The sequence below is a fragment of the Oryzias latipes genome, chromosome 8, assembly GCF_053564925.1.
Source record: "Oryzias latipes strain Hd-rR chromosome 8, Olatipes_Hd-rR_3.1".
NCBI lineage: Eukaryota > Metazoa > Chordata > Actinopteri > Beloniformes > Adrianichthyidae > Oryzias > Oryzias latipes.
The window spans coordinates 25,853,703-25,877,863 of NC_136244.1; the positions used below are offsets into that span (position 1 = coordinate 25,853,703).

General features: G+C 39.6%; 1 protein-coding gene across 1 annotated transcript in view; it reads right to left on the minus strand.

Annotated features, from left to right (window-relative positions):
• Positions 1 to 19,293: 19,293 nt before the first annotated feature.
• Positions 19,294 to 24,161, minus strand: part of LOC101156497 (transmembrane protease serine 9) — a 133,974-nt gene continuing 129,106 nt past the window's right edge. The window contains exons 5-10 of the mRNA XM_078951915.1: positions 23,413 to 23,558; positions 23,032 to 23,335; positions 22,544 to 22,715; positions 21,134 to 21,387; positions 20,942 to 21,039; positions 19,294 to 20,188 (exon numbers count right to left, since the gene is read on the minus strand). Of these exons, the coding sequence (XP_078808041.1) occupies positions 19,844 to 20,188; positions 20,942 to 21,039; positions 21,134 to 21,387; positions 22,544 to 22,715; positions 23,032 to 23,335; positions 23,413 to 23,558 (1,319 nt within the window). The 3' untranslated portion in view covers positions 19,294 to 19,843. The remainder of the gene's footprint in view (positions 20,189 to 20,941; positions 21,040 to 21,133; positions 21,388 to 22,543; positions 22,716 to 23,031; positions 23,336 to 23,412; positions 23,559 to 24,161) is intronic.

The window sequence follows — 24,161 nt, forward strand, 5'->3', positions numbered from 1 at the left end:
TGGTATGATGGATACATTAGAATTGCTTTTGTGAACAATAACAGGAAGGAAACAATGAAAACACGAGTTTAGTTCAGTTTTTTTAACCTTTTTTGAGCCAAGGCAGACTTTCTCCTTGACAAAAATCATGCGGCCTACCAGCATCCAAAAATTATAAAAAGGAGAAACTCTGTATTGATGTACGGTCCTTCTGCAATCTCACATGCATTTTTGTGATAATTGTGGCAGAAAAAGCTGGAAGTTGCTACTGTTTTTTCTAAAAGTTGAAATAAATGTAAATTAGTTTTCAGTAATAATTTTCAACTAAATTATTTGAAATTTCACCCGGTAGTTGTTTTTTCCTCCAGTTTATTAATATGCACTTTTATGTAACCTCACAAAAACCAAAAAAAATCTTTCTAAATGGTGATTTATTTATTTTGTTACATTGGTGCAAAGGAAACTGTAATTTTTGAACAATATGATCAAAATATGTATGATAAATTTTACACAAAAAAAATATCAATTTAAATGTGTCTAAAATGTGTTTTCAAGTTTAATTGTGTCTGTTTGCCACTTCACCTTAATCCTGGGTCTTAAGTGTTGTTATTGGTTGAATGCTGTAAAGCATTGGGTTGAATGCAAACAATGGGTTGAATGCCGTAAAGCATTCAACCCATTGAAAACCTTTGTTTCTTTCAAGCCATTGTTTTCCTGTTTGTCTTTGTTTCTTTATTCAAGGTTCTTCTACAGTTTTTCACCTATTTTAAGCATTCAACTATTAAAATGTTCAGCTCTTTTAGCGTATTCCAGCTAGGACTTTTGGTCCTTCAAACCCTTGAATTTTTTAAGATATTCCAGGATTTCCAGGATTTTTGCTCCATTGGGCACATCTTGAAAACCTTTGTTTCTTTCAACTAATATAACTTTAACATACTTTTAGCTAGAGACACTGTTCAAACATTGAAATGCTCACAGGGCTTTGGACTTTAACATATGGTTTGGCAGCCATTTTATGCCAAAATGTGAGGTGATTTTAAACTCATTCAATTTTCCACCTATTTTAACCATTCTACTATTGAAATGTTCAGCTCTTTATTCCAGCTATGACTTTTGGTCATGGAACTTTTTAAGATATTCCAGGATTTTTGCTACATTAAAATACATGGGGAATCCTCGAAAACCTTTGTTTCTTTCAACTATTGTAACATCAACATACTTTTAGCTAGAGACTACGTTTGGAAATTATTATGGGATGGTGACGGTTTGGCAGCCATTTGATGTTCTTCAAATTTTCAATAGTTCAGCCAGTTCTTCAGCAAATTCAACTTTCATTTAGCAATAAAGCATTCAACCCTGCATTTTCTTCTGGAAATGCAGCTCCAGTTACTTCTTAAGTTTAACATCTAAAACAATCCAGACGTTATTAGAAAAGTGTTTTAGTAAGAAAGATTACTTGGACCAATTTCTGGGATGTTTGGCTGTTAAGAAACACAAACCTTGAAGGAGAACTAAACTGTTGACCTTTGATGTCATCAAGAAGATTGAAAAACTGTTTGATGTGTGTTCGTTGTGGATTCAAAACTGCTTTTAACAGGGAAAACTCATTTTACGCAGAGACGCTATCACTTTAACACAATGCGTCATGGGAGATGTAGTGCCAACTGCCACAGATGGCAGACTCGCTTCTCTGAGTTTTGTTCACTTGTTCCACGGTCTGACATCGGATCCTGCAGAAAGCTACACAAGACGAGCTACAAAATAGAGGTTTAGCTGTTTAATTTTGTTGGAACTGAGAGATGTTATGAGCAGAATCGGAACAAGGAAGTAAGGACCACTTCTGATTGGTCAGACTGATGACGTTTGACCACCATACACCTGACCATCTCCCACGGCACACTATGCCGCGGCACACCGGTTGAAAAACATTGGTTCAGAGCAGAACAGATGTTTGTAAGTTTATGATATAAGCTGGGCTTCCTGTTTGCTCTCAAGCTATGAGTACCTTTTTAAAACTACTCGTATCTGAAATCCAAAACTGGTTCACCTTAAACCTTCTTAAACTCAATAGTGATAATACCGAGCTACTTCTCGTCGGTTCCAAATCCACCTTCTCCAAAGCCACAAGTCTTATTCTTTCCATCGATTCGTCTTCGGTCTCCCCCTCCCCTCAGGTGAAGAGTCTGGGTGTCATCCTAGATAGCTCCCTATCTTTTCAGTCCCACATCAATAACATTACTCGGTCTGCCCATTTCATTTTACGTAACATCAATCGTCTACGCCCCTCCCTCACTGTCCCCTCTGCTTCTATCCTGGTCCACAGTCTGGTCACTTCCCGTTTAGGCTACTGTAATTCCCTTCTCTTTTGTCTCCCTCAAAAAACCCTCAGTAAGCTCCAACTGGTCCAGAACTCAGCTGCCCGCATCATCTCCAGAACCCCCTCCTTCAGTCATTTCACCCTGCTTCCCACCAGTTGCACTGGCTCCCCATAACCTCCAGAATCCAATTCAAACTCCTCCTGTTCACCTTTAAGGCCCTCCATAACCCCTCCTTATCTCTCCGACCTCCTCCATATCAAAATCCCCTCTCGCTCTCTTCGGTCTTCCTCCTCTGTTCAGCTCTCTGTTCCTCCGGCCCGCCTCGTCTCCATGGGATGCCGAGCCTTCAGCTGCTTGGTTCCCAAACTCTGGAATTCTCTCCCTCCTGACCTCCATAACATAGACTCTCTTCCAACTTTCACATTAAAACTCAAAACTCATCTGTTTATTTCTGCCTTCCCATCCTGATTCACCTTTGATTTTGTCTTTTATATTTATTTATAACCTTTGTTTTGTAAAGTGTCCTCGGGTTTCATGAAAGGCGCTTTAAATAAAATGGATTATTACTAACCTGGATCATGTGATTCCTTGTTAGGATTGACTGATGACACCTGATCCAGGAAATGTCTTATAGGGAGTGGACCTTTGGGTTTTACAGGTTTTAGAGTTGTCCTGGTTCATAGGGGGTCGTGTAGAGGAAGAAGCACGGATGGCCACCTTAATAAATGTAATGAAAATGGAATCTATCATGCCATACCATACGTTTTCTTTTACTGCTGCAGTTTAGTCAAAAAAAGCTTGATTAACATTGAAAATATAGAAACACAGACAAAAGAAACAAGGCCTACACTAAAATAAAAAACTCTATTCATTTAAATCAGGTTTAAATGTTCTCACTTTGCTTACAATGACAAGAGGAGACACATGCATCATGGCTGTGGAGAAAAGCAGAACCAGAAAACCACTACAATAACCAACAATGACAGAAAAACCTGCTGAACCTGAACTCAGATTAAACTTGCTATGTGTGCACTCTTTCAATTATTCACAGCAATAATTACTGTAATCTATTACTTTATTAAAGGATTACTGGTGATGACGTGTAGGTCGCTCAAAAACAAAAGATTCAATAGATGTTGTAATTTTAAGCAGTTATTATAAATAACACATTGTGCAGCTCAAAAACAGTCCTGTGGGGATCATGTGTGTGAATTCTGGATAGTCTTTAATAATAAAAAATCATGTGAGACCATAAAAATAAATTCATTAATTCATTCATTTTTTTAATGAATGACATAAAAATACAGTTTTGTAAAATGTTAACTTTTATTTCAAAAGTTTAAGTGTAAAAAATATTAATAAATAGCATGAAATGATCCCCTTTTTTTAAGACTATGAACCTTATGCACTTAATGCTTCAACAACTAAAACAAACTACTCTCACAGCATTTTTTCCATGTGATTCATCGTGAAAGGAGCCGTGCCATTTCCAGGGTTTTGTACTGAGAGCAGACTGTACAGAGGTCCTCGCTGTCACCATACACTGAAGCTTAAAAGGCGTCTTATCTGAAACAAAGAAAAGTCCTGAAAGAACACCTGTAATCTGTCCTCACAGGAGATGTGCACAAATGCTGTCAAAGACGTCAGCAGACTTGTTGGTTCATTTTTTAATACATGGAAATAATGGCAGCTAAAGTCACTGGAAACGGACAAAGTAGAGACGTTTTCTGCTGTTTCAGCTGCAAAATGCAGACACTGCTTCTCTATTGGTCAACAGGACGATCTAGTGGTAAATGGGACATGTTTATGGGAGAACATGCAAAGTCCTCATATAGGTCTACATGATTCTATGACAGAGAAACACAGTTGATTAATGTTGGAGTTTCCTTGGAAGCAGAAACAGATCCAGATAAACTGCCAGCTCCATCAGTCTGCTGGGGGGAAAAAGTTTGTTTTAACCCAAAAATCTACAGTTTAGTGCATCAGAGTGATGTAATGAAAAAGAATTGACTGATTCCAGTCTGAACAGACTGCTGTCAGATGGAAAGTGCTGCCATTACAGCAGCAGAATTAGCAGAAATGTTCACTGTCAATCAAGAGTTTTCTCACATATTTCTGTTTCTTTATCGTTCAAAACAATTTCAGTCCATTTAGCTGAGCGAAATGTGATTTAAATTAATTATAACTAAAGAAGTTTTTTTTCATTTAAAATGTCCGTTTAATCATGCACAGATCCTAAAACAGGAGGTTTTTTAGATGATAGACGTGTTTGCCAACATTCTGAGTCCTTCCGTAGGAAATAAATTAATTCTATGATAGGACGGATTAAATCAATTCATAACTTGTACTGGGACACAGCACAGGTTTGAAAAAAAAAAAAGAATCACAGCGCACCCTTAGAAAATAAGCAACATTCTAGCTTTTGGGTCCTTTGACCACGTTTTATAAACAAAACAACTGTCCTTCAGAGTTAAAACTTGAACCAAACAGGTCACAGACTTAAATGTCCTGTCAAAGAAAACACGTCAACTGGTCCATTGGGTGTAAGCCTGGGGGTTTGATGGAAGAGGAAGGGTCAAAGTAATATGGTTTTTACTGATATATCCCAGACTGTCTGATTCAGCACCTCAACAAACAGCCCCACTTGATTTTTAATTAAAAGTGGTGTTGGTGGAGTTTGTAGATGATGTGTTGGTGGTGTTGGTGCTAGCTGTATTGGTGGAGGGTGGACTCAAAAATGTCTCCAGTGTGCGCAAAAGGAAGTCCTGAAAGTTGGACACTTTTTCAAAAACCCTGGGTGTAGCTTGCTTTGTCCTTGATGTGCTGCTCACAGATGACAGCACAACCGTCTGGAACCAATACCCATCCAGCTTACACATGAGCGGACCTCCAGAGTCACCCTGAGCAAACAGACCATAAACAGAGGAAAGCTTGCTTAGTGATGTCATCAAAGTGAACTAGCTGTGTTTCCATTAGACATATGGGCAAAACTTTATCAAAATGTACATATCCACTGCACACGTTGCATGTCATCTACTTCCCCATTACTTTACAGATGAGAGCTGAAGGCCTCTTTTGTTGGACATATTTTACTTTAACAACAGCGGTTAGGAATCTTCTGACAAACCAGAGGTATGTCTGAATAAACCCCTATTGTAATCGAGGCCAATCTTTATTCATTTTTATCATATTTGAAAATCCTTTGTGTTGGACCGGACGGAAAAGGAAAGGAGGGAAGAAAAGAAAGAGAGATGTTAGAGAGAGGGGATAGGAGGGTGATCATAGAAGGGGGGGGGGGGGGGGGGTAAAACCATGAAGCAGCATAAAGCAACAAGTTACTGGATGTTTATCATTACGGTAAGGTTCAGATGTAATAAAATTTCAAAGGGGCGGGGCCCGTCCACACACACACTCAAATGTTACAAACACACCTGCTAGCTGCAAAAATGTCCACATGTCAACATGTACACAAAACAGATAGTGTTCACACACGCATACTTATGCCTTCAAACCAACTAGTGTGAAATATTTCGTTCAATCACGCAAAATATTTGTGCAAATGTGAGCTAACACCTGTGCTCAGGTGAGTGTTTGTGTTCTTCTAAAATGGATGATGGAATGTGAAAAGAAGGAGGGAGAGTTCCCAGCCATCCCCACACCAAGACCCCCGCCGCAGCAGCCGCGGCAGCCTGAACCCCCCAACGCCACGCGGCAGCAGGCAGAGAACAACATGTTCTATGTTAATAAACTGGAGGTAAAAAACAACTACCAGGGTAAAATGTCAAATAATTTAGTTGAAAATTATTACTGAAAACTAACTTAACTTTTATTACATCTTTTAGAAAAAAAACATTGCGGAGGGACCATACATCAATACAGACTATAGAGTTTCTCCTTTTTTAATTTTTGGATGCTGGTGTGCCGCAGGATTTTTGTCAAGGGTAAAGTTTGCTTTGGCTCAAAAAAGGCTGAAAGACACTGTTCTGGAGAAATGAGTCTCTTCCCCTTTCTAAAAGAATCCCCAACCGGCAGTGTGACATTTTTAAAGTTTGTTTGGCCAGAAACCAGCAGACAATAAAAGCAGTCTCCTGATCTGTCAGACTTTGGCACGCCCCAGTTTGTTTGTGGTGAAGCTATTGTACAGTTTCAAAAAGGAAAATCTACGTCTCTTCCAGGTACGCTGAGTTGTTGCATCATCCCCTCTTCACGCCACCCATGAATTATTCCTGCACTCTGAACCAGCTGCTAAACCGCCTGTATTTCCTTCCTGACCAATCACAGTCACATATATACTTATAATATCTGCATTTTGGATGGTAAGTCTGCCCTCCTCCATCCCATCCTCCACCTGGAGCATTGCTTTGTCATGGACTCACCCTTAACCACCACCCGCGTCTAGCCTTTAGGCTTTAGTCATCTTTTTGAACCACTAATAAAGCTTTATACTTTTCACATTCATAAAAACTCTCAATTCAATTTTATTTGTATAGCCCAAAATCACAACAACAGTCGTCTCGATGGGCTTCGAAGTAAAACATGAACTCAAAAGGATCACGAATACAAAGAGTTCAATAGAAAAATACTAAAATGAACTAACAAACTGACTAAGCTATACTGGCATCCCTGCCCTTAGACCCCCCTTCGCGGTAAGGAAAAACTCCCAAAAAAAAACGGATTCCGGAAAAAACAAAGAAACCTCAGGGGTGCCCACATGAAGGAGGGATCCTCCCCCAGGATGGACAGGCGATTTACCAGAACTCTTAGAGAAGAATTAACTTATCTAAATCTACAACTACATATATATATATATATAAAAGTCCAGCAGACGAGCTTCATCCAGCTGTGGTTGTGGGGACAGCCAAAGGCGCGAGTCGAGCTGGAGACAGGAACCACAGCCAGGTGTAGGAGCGGGAGCAGAGACGAGGTACTCGGTCAGGTACAGAGCAGAGACGAGCCAGAGATGAGCCAGAGGCAGGATCCACAGCCAGGTGTAGGAGCGGGAGCAAAGGCGAGGTAAACGGTCAGGAACTGGAGCACGGATGAAACAACTGGAGTCTGGAAGCACTCCCACTCCCCAGGAGGGGAGAGGAAAAGAGGGACAATACATGAATCGCACTGTACCAGACAGAGGCATGGAGAACTAAATGATAAATGATTATCAAGAATAGAGGAGAGGAAGGGTAGAAGTAGAAAAGAAAAGAGGACAGAACCCCAGTGCACCATAGTTACCCCAGCTTCAACTTCTAGCAGCCTTTTAAAAGAAATAGTTATTATTAAGTTTAATTTAAACAAATTAACATTAAGTTAAATAATCTCTGAATACTAACTAGTCTGACATTAAGCCTGTCCAAAGAGGAATGTTTTCAGTCTAACTTTGAATGTAGAAACTGAGTCGGCCTCTCTTACATGAGCTGGGAGTTTATTCCATAAAACAGGGGCTTGGTGGCTAAACGCTCTACCTCCAACCGTACTTTTACTAATTCTAGGAACCACAAGCAGTCCTGCATTTTGCGAGCGAAGTATTCTCATTGGATGGTAAGGGACTATGAGGTCCTTAATATAGGACGGGGCCATTCCATGTAAGGCCTTATAGGTTAACAGGAGGATCTTGAACTTGATTCTATAATCAACTGGGAGCCAATGGAGCGAAACTAACACAGGAGTGATGTGATCTCTTCTGCTAGTTCCAGCTAATAATCTAGCTGCTGCGTTCTGAACAAGCTGGAGACTTCTTAAGGAACTCTTAGGACACGCTGCTAACAAGGAGTTACAGTAATCCAGCCTCGACGTAACAAATGCATGGATGAGTTTTTCAGCATCACTCTTAGAAAGTATATTTCTGATCATAGCAATATTCCGCAGGTGAAAAAAGGCAGTTCTACACGCCTGAGATATGTACGCCTTAAATGATAAATCCTGGTCAAGTAAAACCCCAAGGTTTCTAACTGTGGAATTGGGGGCTATACTTATGCCATCCAGGGAGACTATCTGAGCAGACAGAGTATCTCTGAGGTTTTTAGGACCAAGTATAATGACCTCAGTTTTTTCTGGGTTCAAGAGGAGGTAATTAATTGTCATCCAGGTCTTGATGTCACTGATGCAGGCGTTCAGTTTCTCTATCTGGTCATTCTGGTCAGGCTTTATGGATAAATACAACTGCGTATCGTCGGCATAACAATGAAAATTAATGCTGTGTTTCCTGATTATGTTTCCTAGGGGTAACATATAAAGTGTAAACAGGATCGGTCCCAAGACTGAGCCCTGTGGGACTCCATAGTTGACTCGAGTGCACTGAGAGGAATGGCCATTTAAATTAACGAACTGATACCTATCGGACAGATAGGATTTAAACCACTGGAGAGCAGATCCTCTGATCCCTATGTCCTGCTCTAATCTATGGAGTAAAATACTGTGGTCGATAGTGTCAAAGGCTGCACTGAGGTCCAACAGGACCAGAATAGAAAGTAGTCCCTTTTCTGAGGCCAATAACAAGTCATTAGAGACTCTAACTAGTGCAGTTTCCGTACTGTGGTGAGGTCTAAACCCCGACTGAAAGTCTTCAAAGTGGCTGTTGTCCTGTAGGTGGCAGTAAAGCTGCTTAACTACAACTCTTTCTAGGATTTTAGAAATAAAGGGCAGGTTTGATATCGGTCTATAGTTGGCCAAGATGCTAGGATCCAAACTGGGCTTTTTCAGAAGAGGTTTAACAACTGCATATTTAAAAGACTGTGGCACATAACCCGTTTCCAGAGAGGCATTTATCATTGTTAATATGGAATCATTAATTAGGGGAAGAGTTTCTTTAAAAAGTCTAGTGGGAATTGGGTCTAACAGACACGTTGAGGATTTGGAGGACGTAATAATTGATGTTATTTCCGCTTGATCCACAGCAGTGAAGCAGTCCAATGTTATAGAGGTTTCTATGGATGCCTCCATTTCTACCGCTTCAGCCTGTTCTGGGCTGATAGTAGGAATAACTTGATTTAACTTATGTCTAATATTTGAGATTTTACTATCGAAAAATGTAAGAAAATCATCAGAGCTGAGAGAAACAGGAACATGTGGTTCTACTGAGCTCTGACTGCGAGTTAATTTAGCAATAGTGCTAAAAAGAAATCTTGGATTGTTTCCATTCTCTGATATTAAGGTTGAATAGTACTGGCTTCTAGCTCTACGCAGAGCTTTTTTATAATTTAATAGGCTATGTTTCCAGATATCCAGTGACTGGTCTGAACCGGAGCGGCGCCATTCTCTTTCCAACTTACGGGTTTCTTGTTTAAGAGAACGAGTTTCAGCGTTAAACCACGGTGCTACTCGGTTTTGTCTGACGAACTTAGGTTTCAAGGGGGCAACAACATCGAGTGTACTCCTGAGGGCTTGTAAGGCATCATTAACAAAGTGGTCATTTATACTAGGACTGATACTATGGGAGCTGGACTCAGAGTATTTTCTCAGAATATCAGTAAGTACTGGCTGAACTGTGTGTTTAAACTCAGACACAGAACGGTCAGTTAAGGTTCTTCTAAGCTGTTTCTTATTCACTGGGGCAGAAGGATGTTCCAGTGTAAGCTGAAAGGTAATCATAAAGTGATCAGAAATGATGGGGTTAAGAGGAAGGACACTCAGCTGGCTGATCTCTATCCCATGGGTTAGAACAAGATCCAGGGTGTGCTTATGACAGTGAGTGGGTTCTTTCACACTTTGGGTGAAACTTATTGAACTCCAGGTTTTTCCTCAATTCTACCTTTTTGTTAATAATAAGTAAATAAAGAAATCTGATTTGTTTAGCAAAATATTGTTTTGTCATGTAGTTGTTGTGGTACAGAGCTTTGAGTCTTTGGCAGATCATGTGACTAGAAAGCACACATGGGAACTCCACACAGAGTCAAAAATCAAACCAGGAGCTCCTCGCTATGATGTCCTAACCACCATGAAGGTCTATAAATATGACTTTAATAAAATGTGCCTTAGTAATAGTGAATCAACATGTTTTTCAGTGAATAACTGACCTTCCCATTCTAATGTTGCCCCAGCCGGTGACCCAGGTGTTGACGCCGCTGTAAAAGGGGCTGTTGGTGGCAGCCAGACAGACTGGAGTGATATAGTTGTTGAAGTCTACTGGTGAGGAGAGCTGTAGGAAGGCGATGTTGTTATCGTTTGAGTTGTAGTTCTCATGAAGGATTAGTCTTGTTACTGTTCGAGACACACTGTTGGGGTTAGATCCCTGCAGACTCTGAAGACCCAGAACTACAGTGAGGAGAGCTGCAGAAGGGCGATGTCGTTATCCTCTGTCACTGAGTTGTAGTTCTCATGAACAATTACAGTTGCTCTTTCTTAAACAGTTAGTCAAGGGACCCAAATCAACTTGGGACGGTTTACTAAAATCATTTGGTCCAAAAACTGAAACTTCTGTATTATTTTCATTAAAACTCAAAAAGCTTAGGGCCAACCAGTCCTCAATGTCCAGGAGCTGCTTCATGGAAGAATCACCTTTTTTTAACAGCAGATAGATCTGGCTGTCATCTGCGTACAAATGAAAAGAAATGCCGTGCTTCCTCAAGATTGACCCTAAGGGTAACAGATACAGAGAGAACAAAAGTGGCCCTCGAACCGACCCTTATGGAACCCCATAAGAAACGTGAGTAGTGGTAGATTCAGAACCACTCAAGTTAACACACGGTTCTTTCTCAAACCAGTCCAGTGCTGTACCACAGATCCCCACAGAGTTCTGGAGCCTAAATATTAGAATACTATGGTCTACTGTGTCAAATGCTACTGTTCGATCCAGCAGAACCAGGACGACATCATCTCCAGCATCATTAGCCAGTAGAATGTCGTTGCTGACTCTTAGTAATGCCGATTCCGTACTGTGCAAGGGCCTAAAATCAGACTGGAAGACCTCAAGAACTTGATGTTGGCTTAGTCCTCTAACTGTGAGTAGACCACTTTCTCCAGGAGTTTAGAGATGTAGGGCATCTTGGAGATGGGTCTGAAATTAGCCAACACAGTACTGTCCAGGCTGGGTTTTTTAAGTAGAGGCTAGACTGTTGCATGTTTAAAACCGGAGGGACAACACCAGCAGCCAGACTGCTTTTGATGATAGAAAGGACTATCTGTGCACTGCTTGGGAAAACCTCCTTGAAAAGCTTGGGAGGGATCGAATCTAGGGGAGAACCTGATGGTTTGCTTTGACTGACCAACTCATTTAAGAATTGTAGAGACACTGGCTCAAATTCTCTGAAAATGGCTGAGCAACAAACATAAGTCGAAGGGTCAGAAGAAGGGAGAATAATGCCAGCCCTTATGTTCGAAACTGTATTATTAAAAAATTCTAAAAACACATTGCACAGGTCAGGTGAAGCTTCTAGAGACTCTGCCTGTGAACATTAAGAACAGAATCTATCATTTTAAAAACCACCCGTGGGTTGTGCTGATTAAACATAATAATTTTGGCCGGGTACTCTTTCTAAGCCTGTTTTACAGTGTCCTGGTAAAGTTTCCAACTGTTCTTCAGGATTTGTAGTGAGATCTGTAATTTGTCCTTCTTCCAGTGACGTTCCACTTTTCTAGAGGCCCTCTGAGCTGCCCGGGTTCTCTCATTGGACCAAGGGTCAGGTTTAGAACAAGGCTTTAGTATCTTCAGAGGAGCCACAGATTCTAGGATGTTACTGCAGGAGGAATGAAACCAGGAAATGAGCTCCAAAGTATCAGCAGCAGAGGAGGGAGCAGTGAGCTGGTTAAAAGCAGAGGAAAACTGACCAGCAGTGGAAGAAACAGATTTATGTTGCTCTTTATAACAAGTTATGCTGCATCTCAAAGGGCTTAACCAGAACCCTGTCATGACTTGAAGGATTGACAGACCCAGACGCTGAAACCCAGAATGAGGACACGGAGGTGAAAGGTAAGTAATGAGATTTATTTTTTCCTTCCAGGAAAGTTGGTGTGGCTTGGAGGGCAGCTGGAGAGAACAGGGGCTTGTGGCGTGGCTGGAGGTAGGAGCGCAGCTTGGCAGAGCTTGAGGTTTCCACCGGACTGTAGGAGGACTCGGACTGACATCCACACTGGGGACACTTGGAGACTGGAATCCATAAAGGGCAACGAACTGGCGTTGGCTAATGGGTCTGGAGCTCCTTAAGAGCAGAAGCAGTGATGAGGTGAATTGGTCCCAGCTGGTGGAGTCAGGAGCAGAGCAGGAGGGGGAGGGGGAGGAGACTGACAGGCACCATTACAAACCCTTTCAAATATGAAAACACATCCATACAAAAAATCCATGAGAAAAAAAATGTAATAAAATAAGTATTTTCAGGAAATGTTGACAGACTGCAAGACATATTGGAGTTTAAAAATAAGTCACAGGAAATATTTTAAATGTCATAGAAGTGCTTTGTGGAATTTATAGTTACATATTTGTAGTTACTCAGTAAATGAAAAAAACTTTATTGAAATTTGCAAATTTTGTTAGGAGTATAAAACTAAGAAATGGGGGCAGAATAAATTTAAACTGATTGATTTATTTGGTTAATTTTAAGCCATTTCTGTAATAAAAACTAATAATACATACACTTATTAAAACTAATTAGGATATTAATCCATAAATTGAGAAAAAATAAAGATAATTAAAGAAGATGATGCTGTCTTCTTGATTTTGAATTATGAGACAGATATGCTTCCATACTCGTATACATACAGTACACACATATGACAGACATGATGACTGTCAAATAGAGATTACATTTTTGCTTAAAAACTGTTTTAAACTGGTATTCATTCAAAATAAAACCAGAGTCAGAATCATAATCCGCTTTATTGGCTAAGTACAGCGCATGCATAAGGGATTTGTCTTTGGTAAATTGTAATATAGAATATGCAATGTTAATTAAGCAAAATAAATGAATCGGTTAGTACAAAAGGTGTCCAAGTCCACAATTTTTCAAAACAGAGATAATCTGTTCCATGGTCTTCAAGGGAAAGGCTGTCTGATTATGTGTAAAACAGTCCTAAGTATGCTGTAATGTATTGACTATGCTTGACATTTAAAATGCATTGAGTCCCAATTCCTGGACTTGGGCCTCTCTTCCATGGGCTTAGCTGAATCCCACAGATGGCAGGACTAGTTATCCAATATGGCAGCACCCCTGTTAAGGTCAAGAAGGGCAGAATTTAGTTTGCTAGTCCTCTGAAATTATAAAAGTGAGGTGCGTCATATTATAGCATTTGTAAGCTATGAACTGGTGCTATATCTGGTTAAGTATGAATGATTTGGTGTAGCCTCCCTTTAAGCTATGCAATGAAAATCATTTCCTGTAAAAAAACAAACCTCTTGGACTTGGGCCCCTTCTGAACTAACTGATGCAAATGCATTTACTAATCTACGGGCTCCGTAAATCGGCAACCACAAATGATGATATGAATCAAATTGTGAAAATCAATCGTTACACTCCTATAAAGAACTAGTCTGTGTGTTTCTCTGTTCGTTTTCTATCAGACGTGTCTGAGTGGAGTTAGAGATTGCAACAAAATGCTTCGTTTTGCTTAACTGCTGCAGTTTATTCATAAAAACGTTATTAACATTGAAAATATAGAAACACAGACAAAAGAACCAGAAGCCTTAAATAAAATAAAAAACTCTATTCTTTTAAATCAGTTTTAAATGTTTTCTCTTTGCTTACAATGAGACACATGCATCATGGCTGTGGAGAAAAGCAGAACCAGAAAGCAACTAAAACAACCAACAATGACAGAAAAACCTGCTGAACCTGAATTTAGATTAAACTTGCTATGTGTGCACTCTTTCAATTGTTCTCAGCAAAAATTACTGTAATCTATTACTTTATTAAAGGATTACTGGTGATGACGTGTAGGTCGCTCAAAAACAAAAGATTCAATAGATGTTGTAATTTTAAGCAGTTATTATAAATAGCACATTGTGCAGCTCAAAAACTGTCCTGTGGGGATCATGTGTGTGAATTCTGGATAATCTTTAATGATGCAAAATCATGTAATAACCATAAAAATACAGTTTTGTAAAATGCTATCTTTTATTTTAAAAGTTTAAATGGAAAAATATTAATAAACAGCATGAATTGATCCACATTTTTTTTAAACAATGAACCTTATGCACTTAATGCTTCAACAACAAAAACAAACTACTCTCACAGCATTTTTTCCATGTGATTCATCGTGAAAGGAGCCGTGCCATTTCCAGGGTTTTGTACTGAGAGCAGACTGTACAGAGGTTATCGCTGTCACCATTTAGTCCCCAAGAAGGATTTCTAATAAATCCCCAAACTGGTCTAACTGCACCAGCCACTGTTGTCATGGGCAAATAAACAAGATGCTTCTCCAAGACTGATTCACAGCACGGCACACTGAGGCTTAAAAGGCGTCTATTTTTAAGTCTGATCTGAAACAAAGCAAATGCTGTCAAAGACGTAAGCAGAGTTGTTGGTTCATTGTTTTAATACATGGAAATAATTGCGGCTAAAGTCAATGGAAACAGACAAAGAAGAGACGTTTTCTGCTGTTTCAGCTGCAAAATGCAGACACTGCTTCTCAATTGGTCAACAGGACGATCTAGTGGTATTTAGGTTTGTGTCCCTGTGGTTTCAGTGTTGCCGTGTCCTGTTTGTTCAGTGTCACTGATGAGTGTTTCCTCATGTATTTTGAGTATATCTTCTGACAATATAACATTTGGTTTCAATTCCTTCCTGCATTTGGGTTCTTCAGTTACGAGTCGTAACAGTTTCCTTATAAATAAACCCTGGAGACGTTCGCGTTGTTTGAAAAGTATAAACGCCGCTCAGAAGTTCATCGCGGTTCTGGCGGACAGTCGCAATCAAAACAAGCCAACATTAGTAGGAACTGGACCGTCTACTCACAACTGACCACCACGATTGACCTCATAATTAAAAAATAAAATGAGAGACACCGGAAAAAGAAGCTAAATCCGGAACCACTTTAATTCAATAATACAAGAAAAAAATGTAGAGTCTGCAACTGTTCTATCTAGAACTGGCTCCACAATAAACCTGCATCTATAAACTGGGAGAACCTTCTTGACAGGGCTGATCATTACTGACACAGCTTCACAAAGGTGAGACACTTGGTATCTTTGAATGCCAACCTTTACTTTGACAAAAAAATCAACTCACAAAACGCGTTGCACTCCGCCCCCTCAAAGTGGTCTGTGGATTGGCCACAGACTGAGCCAGTTGTGGGTGGAACTGTTGGCACGGAGTAAGCCTGCTCTAATTTCCTATCATCCCTTTGTTTTCTCTCTAACTTGCATCCCTTCAAAATCCCAAGATAACATTAGCGGTGCTAGAAAAATGACGAGCAATATCAGAGCTATCCATCTGTACAATTAACATCCAGATTCCAGCTCTGAGTAGGAAAACAAAGACGTTCATCGATCTAATTGTGTGCATCAGATGAAACGGATCAGTCCATCATTCCATTCCAATGTGTGGAAACACTTTGAATTTAGCAAAGACATGGGACCATACAGTGTCTAGAATGTTCTAAGAATGTTCCCTTTGGATTCTTGGGATGTGGAAAAACAATAGAGGGGTTGAATTTTAGGTAAACAAAAATGTGAATGGATTTGACATTCATTCTTGTTTAATTGTTTTTTAGTACATATATTTCATTTACATTTGATGATCTTGGGGGGGAAAAACAAGCAATATGGAAAACTTTAGGCATTTCTCTCTGAGTCACACTGGTAGAAGTTTCAGCTAAAGACGTCCTGGATCCATTTTAAGTCAGTGAATTGGGTCGTATTGTCAACCACAAATTACGCTATGAATCCGATTGTTAAAATGAATCGTTACAGCCCTGATACCTTTGGCTCGCTTCACCGTCTGTGTTTTGCCTAAAACTCCACCCATACAGCCTAAACCAGGGCTGTCTAATTCCAGGCCTCAAGGGCCAGTGTCCTATATGTTTTCCAATCAACCTGCCGTTGAAGCTCCTTATTGGCTAAACACACCTGATCCAGGTAATTAACAGCAGATGAGGCAGGGTTTCTGGAAATCCAGCAGGTTGCTGGCCCTTCAGGCCTTTGATTTGGACACCCCTGGCCTAGACCATTCTTCATTGAGGCCGCCCAAAATCCTTGCAAAGGTAAAAGGATTGATTGGCTAGAATTGTACAACAAAACTCAGTAGAATACAAATCATTGATGTGTTAGAAGTGAACCACCAAAATAAAGCACCAAAATCCAAAAATTACACTGTACTGGTACCGACTTGACACCAAGTTTGGATACCCATTCCTATGTGAGGCTGGTTTGAGTTTGGACACTGATCATGCTTATGTGACATCTCTTAAATTTACAAACTATCTTTACTTCTGTCCCAACTCTCACCGACCGTAACTCTCCATCAAACACATTTTTACCTGAACCAGAGGAATTCATATCTGTCAGAACTCACGGCACCATCCAAACCACTTCATGAATCAGTCACATGGTACAGCCTGGCAGCGGCTTTGGACGAAATCATTTTCCACTTCTCCCTTAAATAAAGGAAGCCTCAATACACACATAGAGGAAACGCCCCCTCCACCACTTGGCACACGCCTCAATGCCTCAGTACACAATGTCCCATCAACAGAAACCATGTTTGTTTTGTTTATGTTGTACTTGAATGACAGGTCAGGTTTTTCACGTACCCTTTGATTCTCTCAATGAAATACTTTAAAATTCTAAAATTCAACCTTAGAGTGTTACTGAAGAACATAACAAGACTTCATTACATTGGTGACATTTTTCAATTTTTTTTATTTTCATGTAGAAAACCAATGCCAATGAAGTAACCATATTTGGTTACTTGCCTCTAAGTGGGAAAACAAATTGAATTTATTTTTGTATTTATTTTTGGCAGCTCATTGTCATCATCATCATCATTGTCCTCACTGTAACTGTCACTGCCACTGTCCTGGAGCACCTCCACTGCAGGCTGCAAGCATTTCCTTCTGGTGGAAGGGCCCATGTCACTTGGGCCTGGAATGTCCTGGTTGTTGGTCGGATGAAGTCAGGGTCTGACACATCATCATCTTCATCCTCATCATCATCATCACTAATGTCAGGGTGGACTGACACAACAGCAGTCTCCCTCCTCTTGCCATAAAAGATTGATGGAAGCTAAAAAATAAACACATGCAGTAAAACAATTGTCATAACATCATAAACTGCCAAAAATCACCCTTATTCACTATTCAGAAACTAAAAACAGTGCTTAAATTCTCTCTGAAGCACTGTATAGTGATATAAAAACATTTGGCAACATTAAAACACAATATGCTAAGTTTTATTGCTTTATTTGTAAAGAAATGCACTAGTATGGTTTGTTAGATGCATAGGGCAAATGTCCAAAAACAGACATACCAAGTAAAATCTAGTTTTTAGTGAAAAGGGCGTATGATCAAATATGGTGCCTGCATTTTTCATGCCGTATTTTCACTCATTTCAATAAATTCTCCACAAACAAGTTATATGTACGTCAACACTTAACACAACTATTCAACAATAAAATGTATGAGTTTCATCAACTTACCATGGTTAGTTATGACGATTCCTTTAAAAATGTCCACTGAACCGAGCTGCAAAAGCAAATTTTTCTGACTTTGGAGAAAAAGGGATATTTGATGTGACCCTAGTCTCTGCTTATTGGTAAAGTTGCACAATTGAGTAACCTATAGTGTAGGATGATCTTTGCTGATTGGCTGGTTAAAGATCACATGATTATTGAACTCACTGAGACAGGGGATGGGCGTGATACCTAACATGTGTGGAAATGACCAAAAACAGTCACTTGCCCGATAAAGGTTTCAATTCAATTCAATTGAATAGTATTTGTATTGCCCAAATTCACAACCAACAACATCTAATAAAGCTGCATAAGCATTTCCTATACAGTCACTGGGGTCATCAACATGAATATTAAAATCCCCTATTATTATAATTTGATCAGAATTTAAGACAATAGTCGATAAGAAGTTGGAAAACTCAGTTAAAAATTCTGAATATGGGCCGGGGGGGGGGCGATAACTAATTATGAATAAAACAGGTTTTTGAGTTTTCCTGTTTGGGTGATTTATAGACAATATGATGCTATCAAAGGAGTTATAAACGTTTTTAACTTTAGGGCTGAGAAGTAAGCTAGACTGTGATATTACTGCCAAACCACCTCCTTTCCCTGAAATCCTGGATTTCTGATAGTTAGCATAAGTGGGGGGGGGTTGCTTCATTCAGTCTAACATAGTCATCCTGTTGGAGCCAAGTTTCTGTTAAGGCTAAAAGACTAAGGTTGTTATCAATGATTAACTCATTGACTAAGAGGGACTTGGAGGAAATGGATCGAATGTTTAATAAACCACATTTAATTACATCATAATTCTGCTTGTGAGAACTGCTGTCTGTCACTTTAAGGTTTCTGTGACGCGCTCCTTTCATTTGTCTTTCAGCACATAAGCTAAAGCTAGGACCTGTTTAACTTTCCCTGCATGGGTTTTGCACCGGCACTAACCCTAAGGGAGGCTCAGAGGAGCGTTTTCCACTGCTGCTCTGCGCCCGGGTTTAAAGACAGAATGAAGCTTGATGGCGAGCCATCCATTCAGACATTGACGGCCAAGCAGCCATGTTAAAGGACGTTGGAGCATTGAAGAACAACAGTAGTGGAGTGTTGTTCATGATGCAGAAATTCATAGTTTTATTTTTGAGTTTTATATATCCATATTTCTTAAGATTAATTGTAACAAAACATGGCAGAGTATTACCAAGCCAATGTTTTTTTTTATATTTGAATTAATTAAAGCATATAACTGAATCTGAAATGTTTAAAAAAATTAAAAACACACCTTTTTACCATTATTTTAAAATAGATCATCACAATGTTCTATTTCTTCTAAATATTTGCATCAGTTGTAATATTTACAAAGAAAAGAAAGTCAGTAAATCTTGCTAAGCAAAAGCACTCTTAATAATTTCAGTCCATTTATTACTTCGTCTTTTTATTAACATCAGAAAACAGCTGGGATTTAAATTGCACTTTGCACTTATTAAAGTAACTTCATTAAAAAAGATTTTATTTCATTTAAAATGTCAGTTTAATCATAAAGAGCTCCTAAAACAGGAGGTTTTTTTCAGATAATAGACATGTTTTCCAACATTCTGAGTCCTTCGATAGGAAATAAATTAATTCTAAGATAGTATGGATTAAATCAATTAATAATTTGTACTGTGACACAGCACAGGTTTGAAGAAGATAAACAGAATCACAGCGCCCCCCAGAGGATGTGCATCATTCTAACATGTCGACTGCTTCATTGGGTGTAAGCCTGTATAACTGGGGTTTGATGGAAGACGAAGCATCAAAGTCTTTCAGATATACCCCAGAATGTCTAATTCATCACCCAAACAAACAGCCCCACTCGATTTTTACATGTTAACAAATTTGTAGTCAACCAGAAAACGCCTGTCTGGGTTTCAAAATGAAATACTTACACTCATTTGTGGATTTCACATCATGTAATTGTAGAAAAGTTCAATTTCTATGTGAGAAGAACAGCAGACAGAAAGAGAGGATAAAGAGGTGGAAGCTGAAGAAAAAGGGAGTTCCCTCTCTGGCGCTTGAAGCCAGAGGATTTGAAGTGGTGTTGGTGGAGTTGCTAGATGATGTGTTGGTGGAGTTGGTGCTAGCTGTATTGGTGGAGGCTGGACTCAAAAATGTCCCCAGTGTGCGCAAAAGGAAGTCCTTAAAGTTGGACACTTTTTCAAAAACCCTGGGTGTAGCTCGCTTTGTCCTGGATGTGCTGTTCACAGATGACAGCACAACCGTCTGGAACCAATACCCATCCAGTTTACACATGAGCGGACCTCCAGAGTCACCCTGAGGAAACAGACGGTAAACAGAGGAAAGCTGGCTTAGTGATGTCATCAAAGTGAACTGATCAGATTCCTACTATTGTCCAGATGAACAGCAGAAATCATGTTCCAGTATCTGGTTACAAGTTGCTTTTTAAAGTAAGAACTGCTGCTCCTGACCTAAGAATGACCTTTTTTGGTCCCAACTGCTTCATTTTTTGGCTTCAAACATAACATTTTTAGGGGTTTACACTAATAACTTACACTAAGGCAAAAATGTCCCAACAGATCTGGACCTTACTAGCTGTTTTTACATTAGAAATATGAGCAAAACTTTATCAAGACTTACATATCCACTGCACACATTTTATGTCACCTACTTCCCCATTCCCTACCCTCACGTGTTGTTTAAGTGTTTGCTTACATGCCGGTAGAAAAAATTGTCCATAAACATTTTCTCTCTATGGGTACACTCAGCGATCTATGACCTTGATATTATAAAAATATCATAAATGACCATTTTCCACCTACAGACAGCCCATATTTACCCATGAGCGCAGTTTATAATAAGACTTTAGACAAATTAAAAACAAACAACAGTGAGAATATTGTAGTCTACTATCGTTTACACATATTAGCATTAAAAATGTTTTTAAATGTAAATGTAAAATCAATTATTTCAGTTTTGGAGGCAGCAGCTCTTTTTTGGTTGCATGAAGACATTTTGTAAAATATTTTTAGACAGTAAATGAGTTTAATTCAATGCCTCATCATTTACCTGCTCCAGTGTAAATATTTCTGTGCAAATGCTGCTACTTGTAGAATTTGTCCCACAGTCTAACACAGACGTCTGGAACTCCTGCAAAAGTTGCTCATCTAGAAGAGTAGAAAAATATATTTATATGAAGAGCTTTGGTGCTTTTGACATTTGTGAGAACATTTGTGAGAACCACTCCTGCTGGCGACTCACCTCCTCCCTGTCCAGAACTCCAGCCTGCAGCCCAGCATGTTGTTCCCACAGGAAAAGTTCTTCCGTTGTCCAGACAGATGGGCTGGATGTAATTATTTAGGACGGGCGTGGTTGAGAGTTGCAGCACAGCAACATTGGACCCTGTCTGGTTGCTCAGAGTGATATTTGTCACATTCAGTGACACCTCAAAGGGGTTTGATCCATTCTGCTTCAGACGACCCAACACAACCGTCCACTCAGACGCCACAGGAGGACTGTGGAAGAGACGATGGAGTCAACCGGAACAGAAAATATTTCTTTGGTTTCATAACAAAGTTTTAGATGTTGTCCTTGTGTTCTCCGAACACTACAGATCAAAAGTTTCTTTACATCTTATTATCCTAAATGTTTATTCCAGTTCACAGTGGTAAAGTCCAATGATCAGCTTGAAGTGGTACAATGGTAAGTCAGGAACTGACAGAGGTGTAAAAAAACAGGTTTGCTACAACTGACACATTTTACAACTTAGAATGAGTCTGCTTGAGCACCAGGTTATGATTGACAAGCCAGAGGGGTAACAGCTCAGGAGCAAAATGTTAGATTTGATCAAAGTTATAGCCGAAAATGCAAGCAGAAAGTTTAAAATGAAGCAGGTGGAGTCAAAACAAAGTCTATGATGGTTCAGCTCCAGTAACAACAGGCACACAGAAGGGCTCAAAGCATCATTGGCTTGACCGAAACTGAGTTAGTAACATGAGATAGGTTGAGACAAAAACAAAGGCTGAAATAAGCAGGTGAACCAATGCAGACTGGTTCTGGAAAGAAAAAGCTGAAGACACTGGGATTTACACGATTAAAAAAGGTCATTTTTACTTAAAGCCCATAGAACTGGTTTGGAACGAAATGGACAGAAGAATTAAAGTACAGAAAATTACAAGAGGCAAACATTGACAGAAACTTGTGCAGGAGACTTGGAGAGAACTTTAAGAGGAATAATTTTTTTTCAGTTGTCAAAATAAAAAAGCAACACAGGCTGAGTTCATCTGGTAAATCTGTCAAATGTTCTGCTTTAATCATATTGGTCTATGATTTAATTCCAGAACATCTTTGAGTAAATCCAATTGTTAGTTTGTACAATCTGATTTTTTTCAGAGTGCAACACTTATACTTCATACGAATACTTCTTAAAAAGTTGGAAACATTGAAGTGTTCTAAAACTTTACAGTGTTTCAGCATTTATTACATCTATGAAAGTGGTAGAACACCTGCAGAACAGAGTCAATATAAAGTTGATAATTGCTGTAAATCTAAGATTTTTAATCTGTAGCCATTTATGATTTCATGGTGCCTAAACACTGAACTGTAAAAAAGGTCATCTCAGGTCATGATGATATGGTCTGCATAAGCCCATCATTTTCAGCTGTAACTCACCTTGAGAAGCATTCAGCATTACTCAGCACAGCGTTAAAGGAAACTAGAGTCCCCCCACAAACATGCTTTCCATTCTTTTGCAGACTCGCCATCCACGGCCACTGACCATTATTCGTCACTGAACTTACACCAACAAGTCTGGAGTTTTGTGGTGCATATCCACAGACGGCAGCTGCAAAAAAAAAGAAAGAACAAAATATCAAGGGCATAGACCGGTCAGTGAACTTGAAAATATTCTTGCGCATTTGAAAAAAACAAACATAAGCAAAAGTTAAGTAGGTGAGATGCAGCTACGGAATTTTTTTTCAACCCCGCCAAAAATAAATTCTGCATGCGGACTGCACAAGGATCTCATTAGGGCTGTTCATGTGAAAACCTGAACGCCATACTGGTGCAAGTGACCAAGTCTGGAACTTTCAGTCCATATTAAACTCATTCCTTAGTATAGAATATATTAAAAACAATGTATTGTTTAAAGAATATTTTACCAGTAGGCTTCGTGGTTGTAGACGCTGTCGTGGTTGTGGTGGTTGTTGTGTTTGCAGTTCCGGTTACAATTGCTGGCACTCCTGGACACGACACACTGAGGTCACTGTCAGTTCCAGTGGAGGTGAAGGCGATAAAGCCCGGCTGATTGCTGGTGATTTTGGTGTTGATCCAGGTCTGGTACTGGGACACTCTGGTGTAGACTCCTGGGAAATTAGGTAGAGCACAACCTATTCCAAAACTCACAACTCCTGCTTGGATCCAGAGGTTGTTCTGCTTAATCACCAGTGGACCTCCAGAGTCTCCCTTCAAGATGAAAACATTGTATGTTAAGGAAGAATTCAGAGAAAGATCTGGAAAATAAAAATTATGAAGATGTCTACCTGACAAGAGTCTTTGCCTCCTTTCATTAACCCGGCACACACCATGTTGTCAGTGATTTTGCTGGCTCCATAGCTGCACTTACACTGTCTGTTTCCCACAATCGGTACTTGTACTTCCTGGAGGGTTTGTGGGGCAGGAAGGTAGACTAAGAGAAGAAAAAGATTTATCAACTGACAACATCTAAAGTCCATGAAAGAACAGTTTGTGATTGTTTGTAATGTCTCAAAAACTTCTGGATTCACAGAATACTCTGAGGTGCAAACGTTCTTCCTTATTAATTCAAAGGGCTTTATCATTTGTAATGTACATTTTTCATATTTCAGGTAAAGTGTTTGTCAAAAAATGCATCAGATTTGTTGTAATTCTTTGCTGTAAATCCTAATTTCAAATAGTTTGTATTTGTTTTCATAGTATGCCGTGTCATTTTATTCCTTGTAAGCTTTAAGTTGATGTATGTGGAGCCATACCAAATGTGACATGATCAGACAGAACTTCTTATCAGCACTTAATTGAAGCTCCAAGCAGGTACAAGATGCCGAGACTGGTTATTGGTCAGAATAACCATTTTTGCTCTGCTACATTTTTAGGGCCCGAGCACGGAGTGCAAGGACCCTATTGTATCTGTTAGGTTTATTAGGGCCCGAGCACGGAGTGCAAGGACCCTATTGTAATTCGAATGTTTATTATTATTAGGGCCCGAGCACGGAGTGCAAGGACCCTATTGTATCTGTTAGGTTTATTAGGGCCC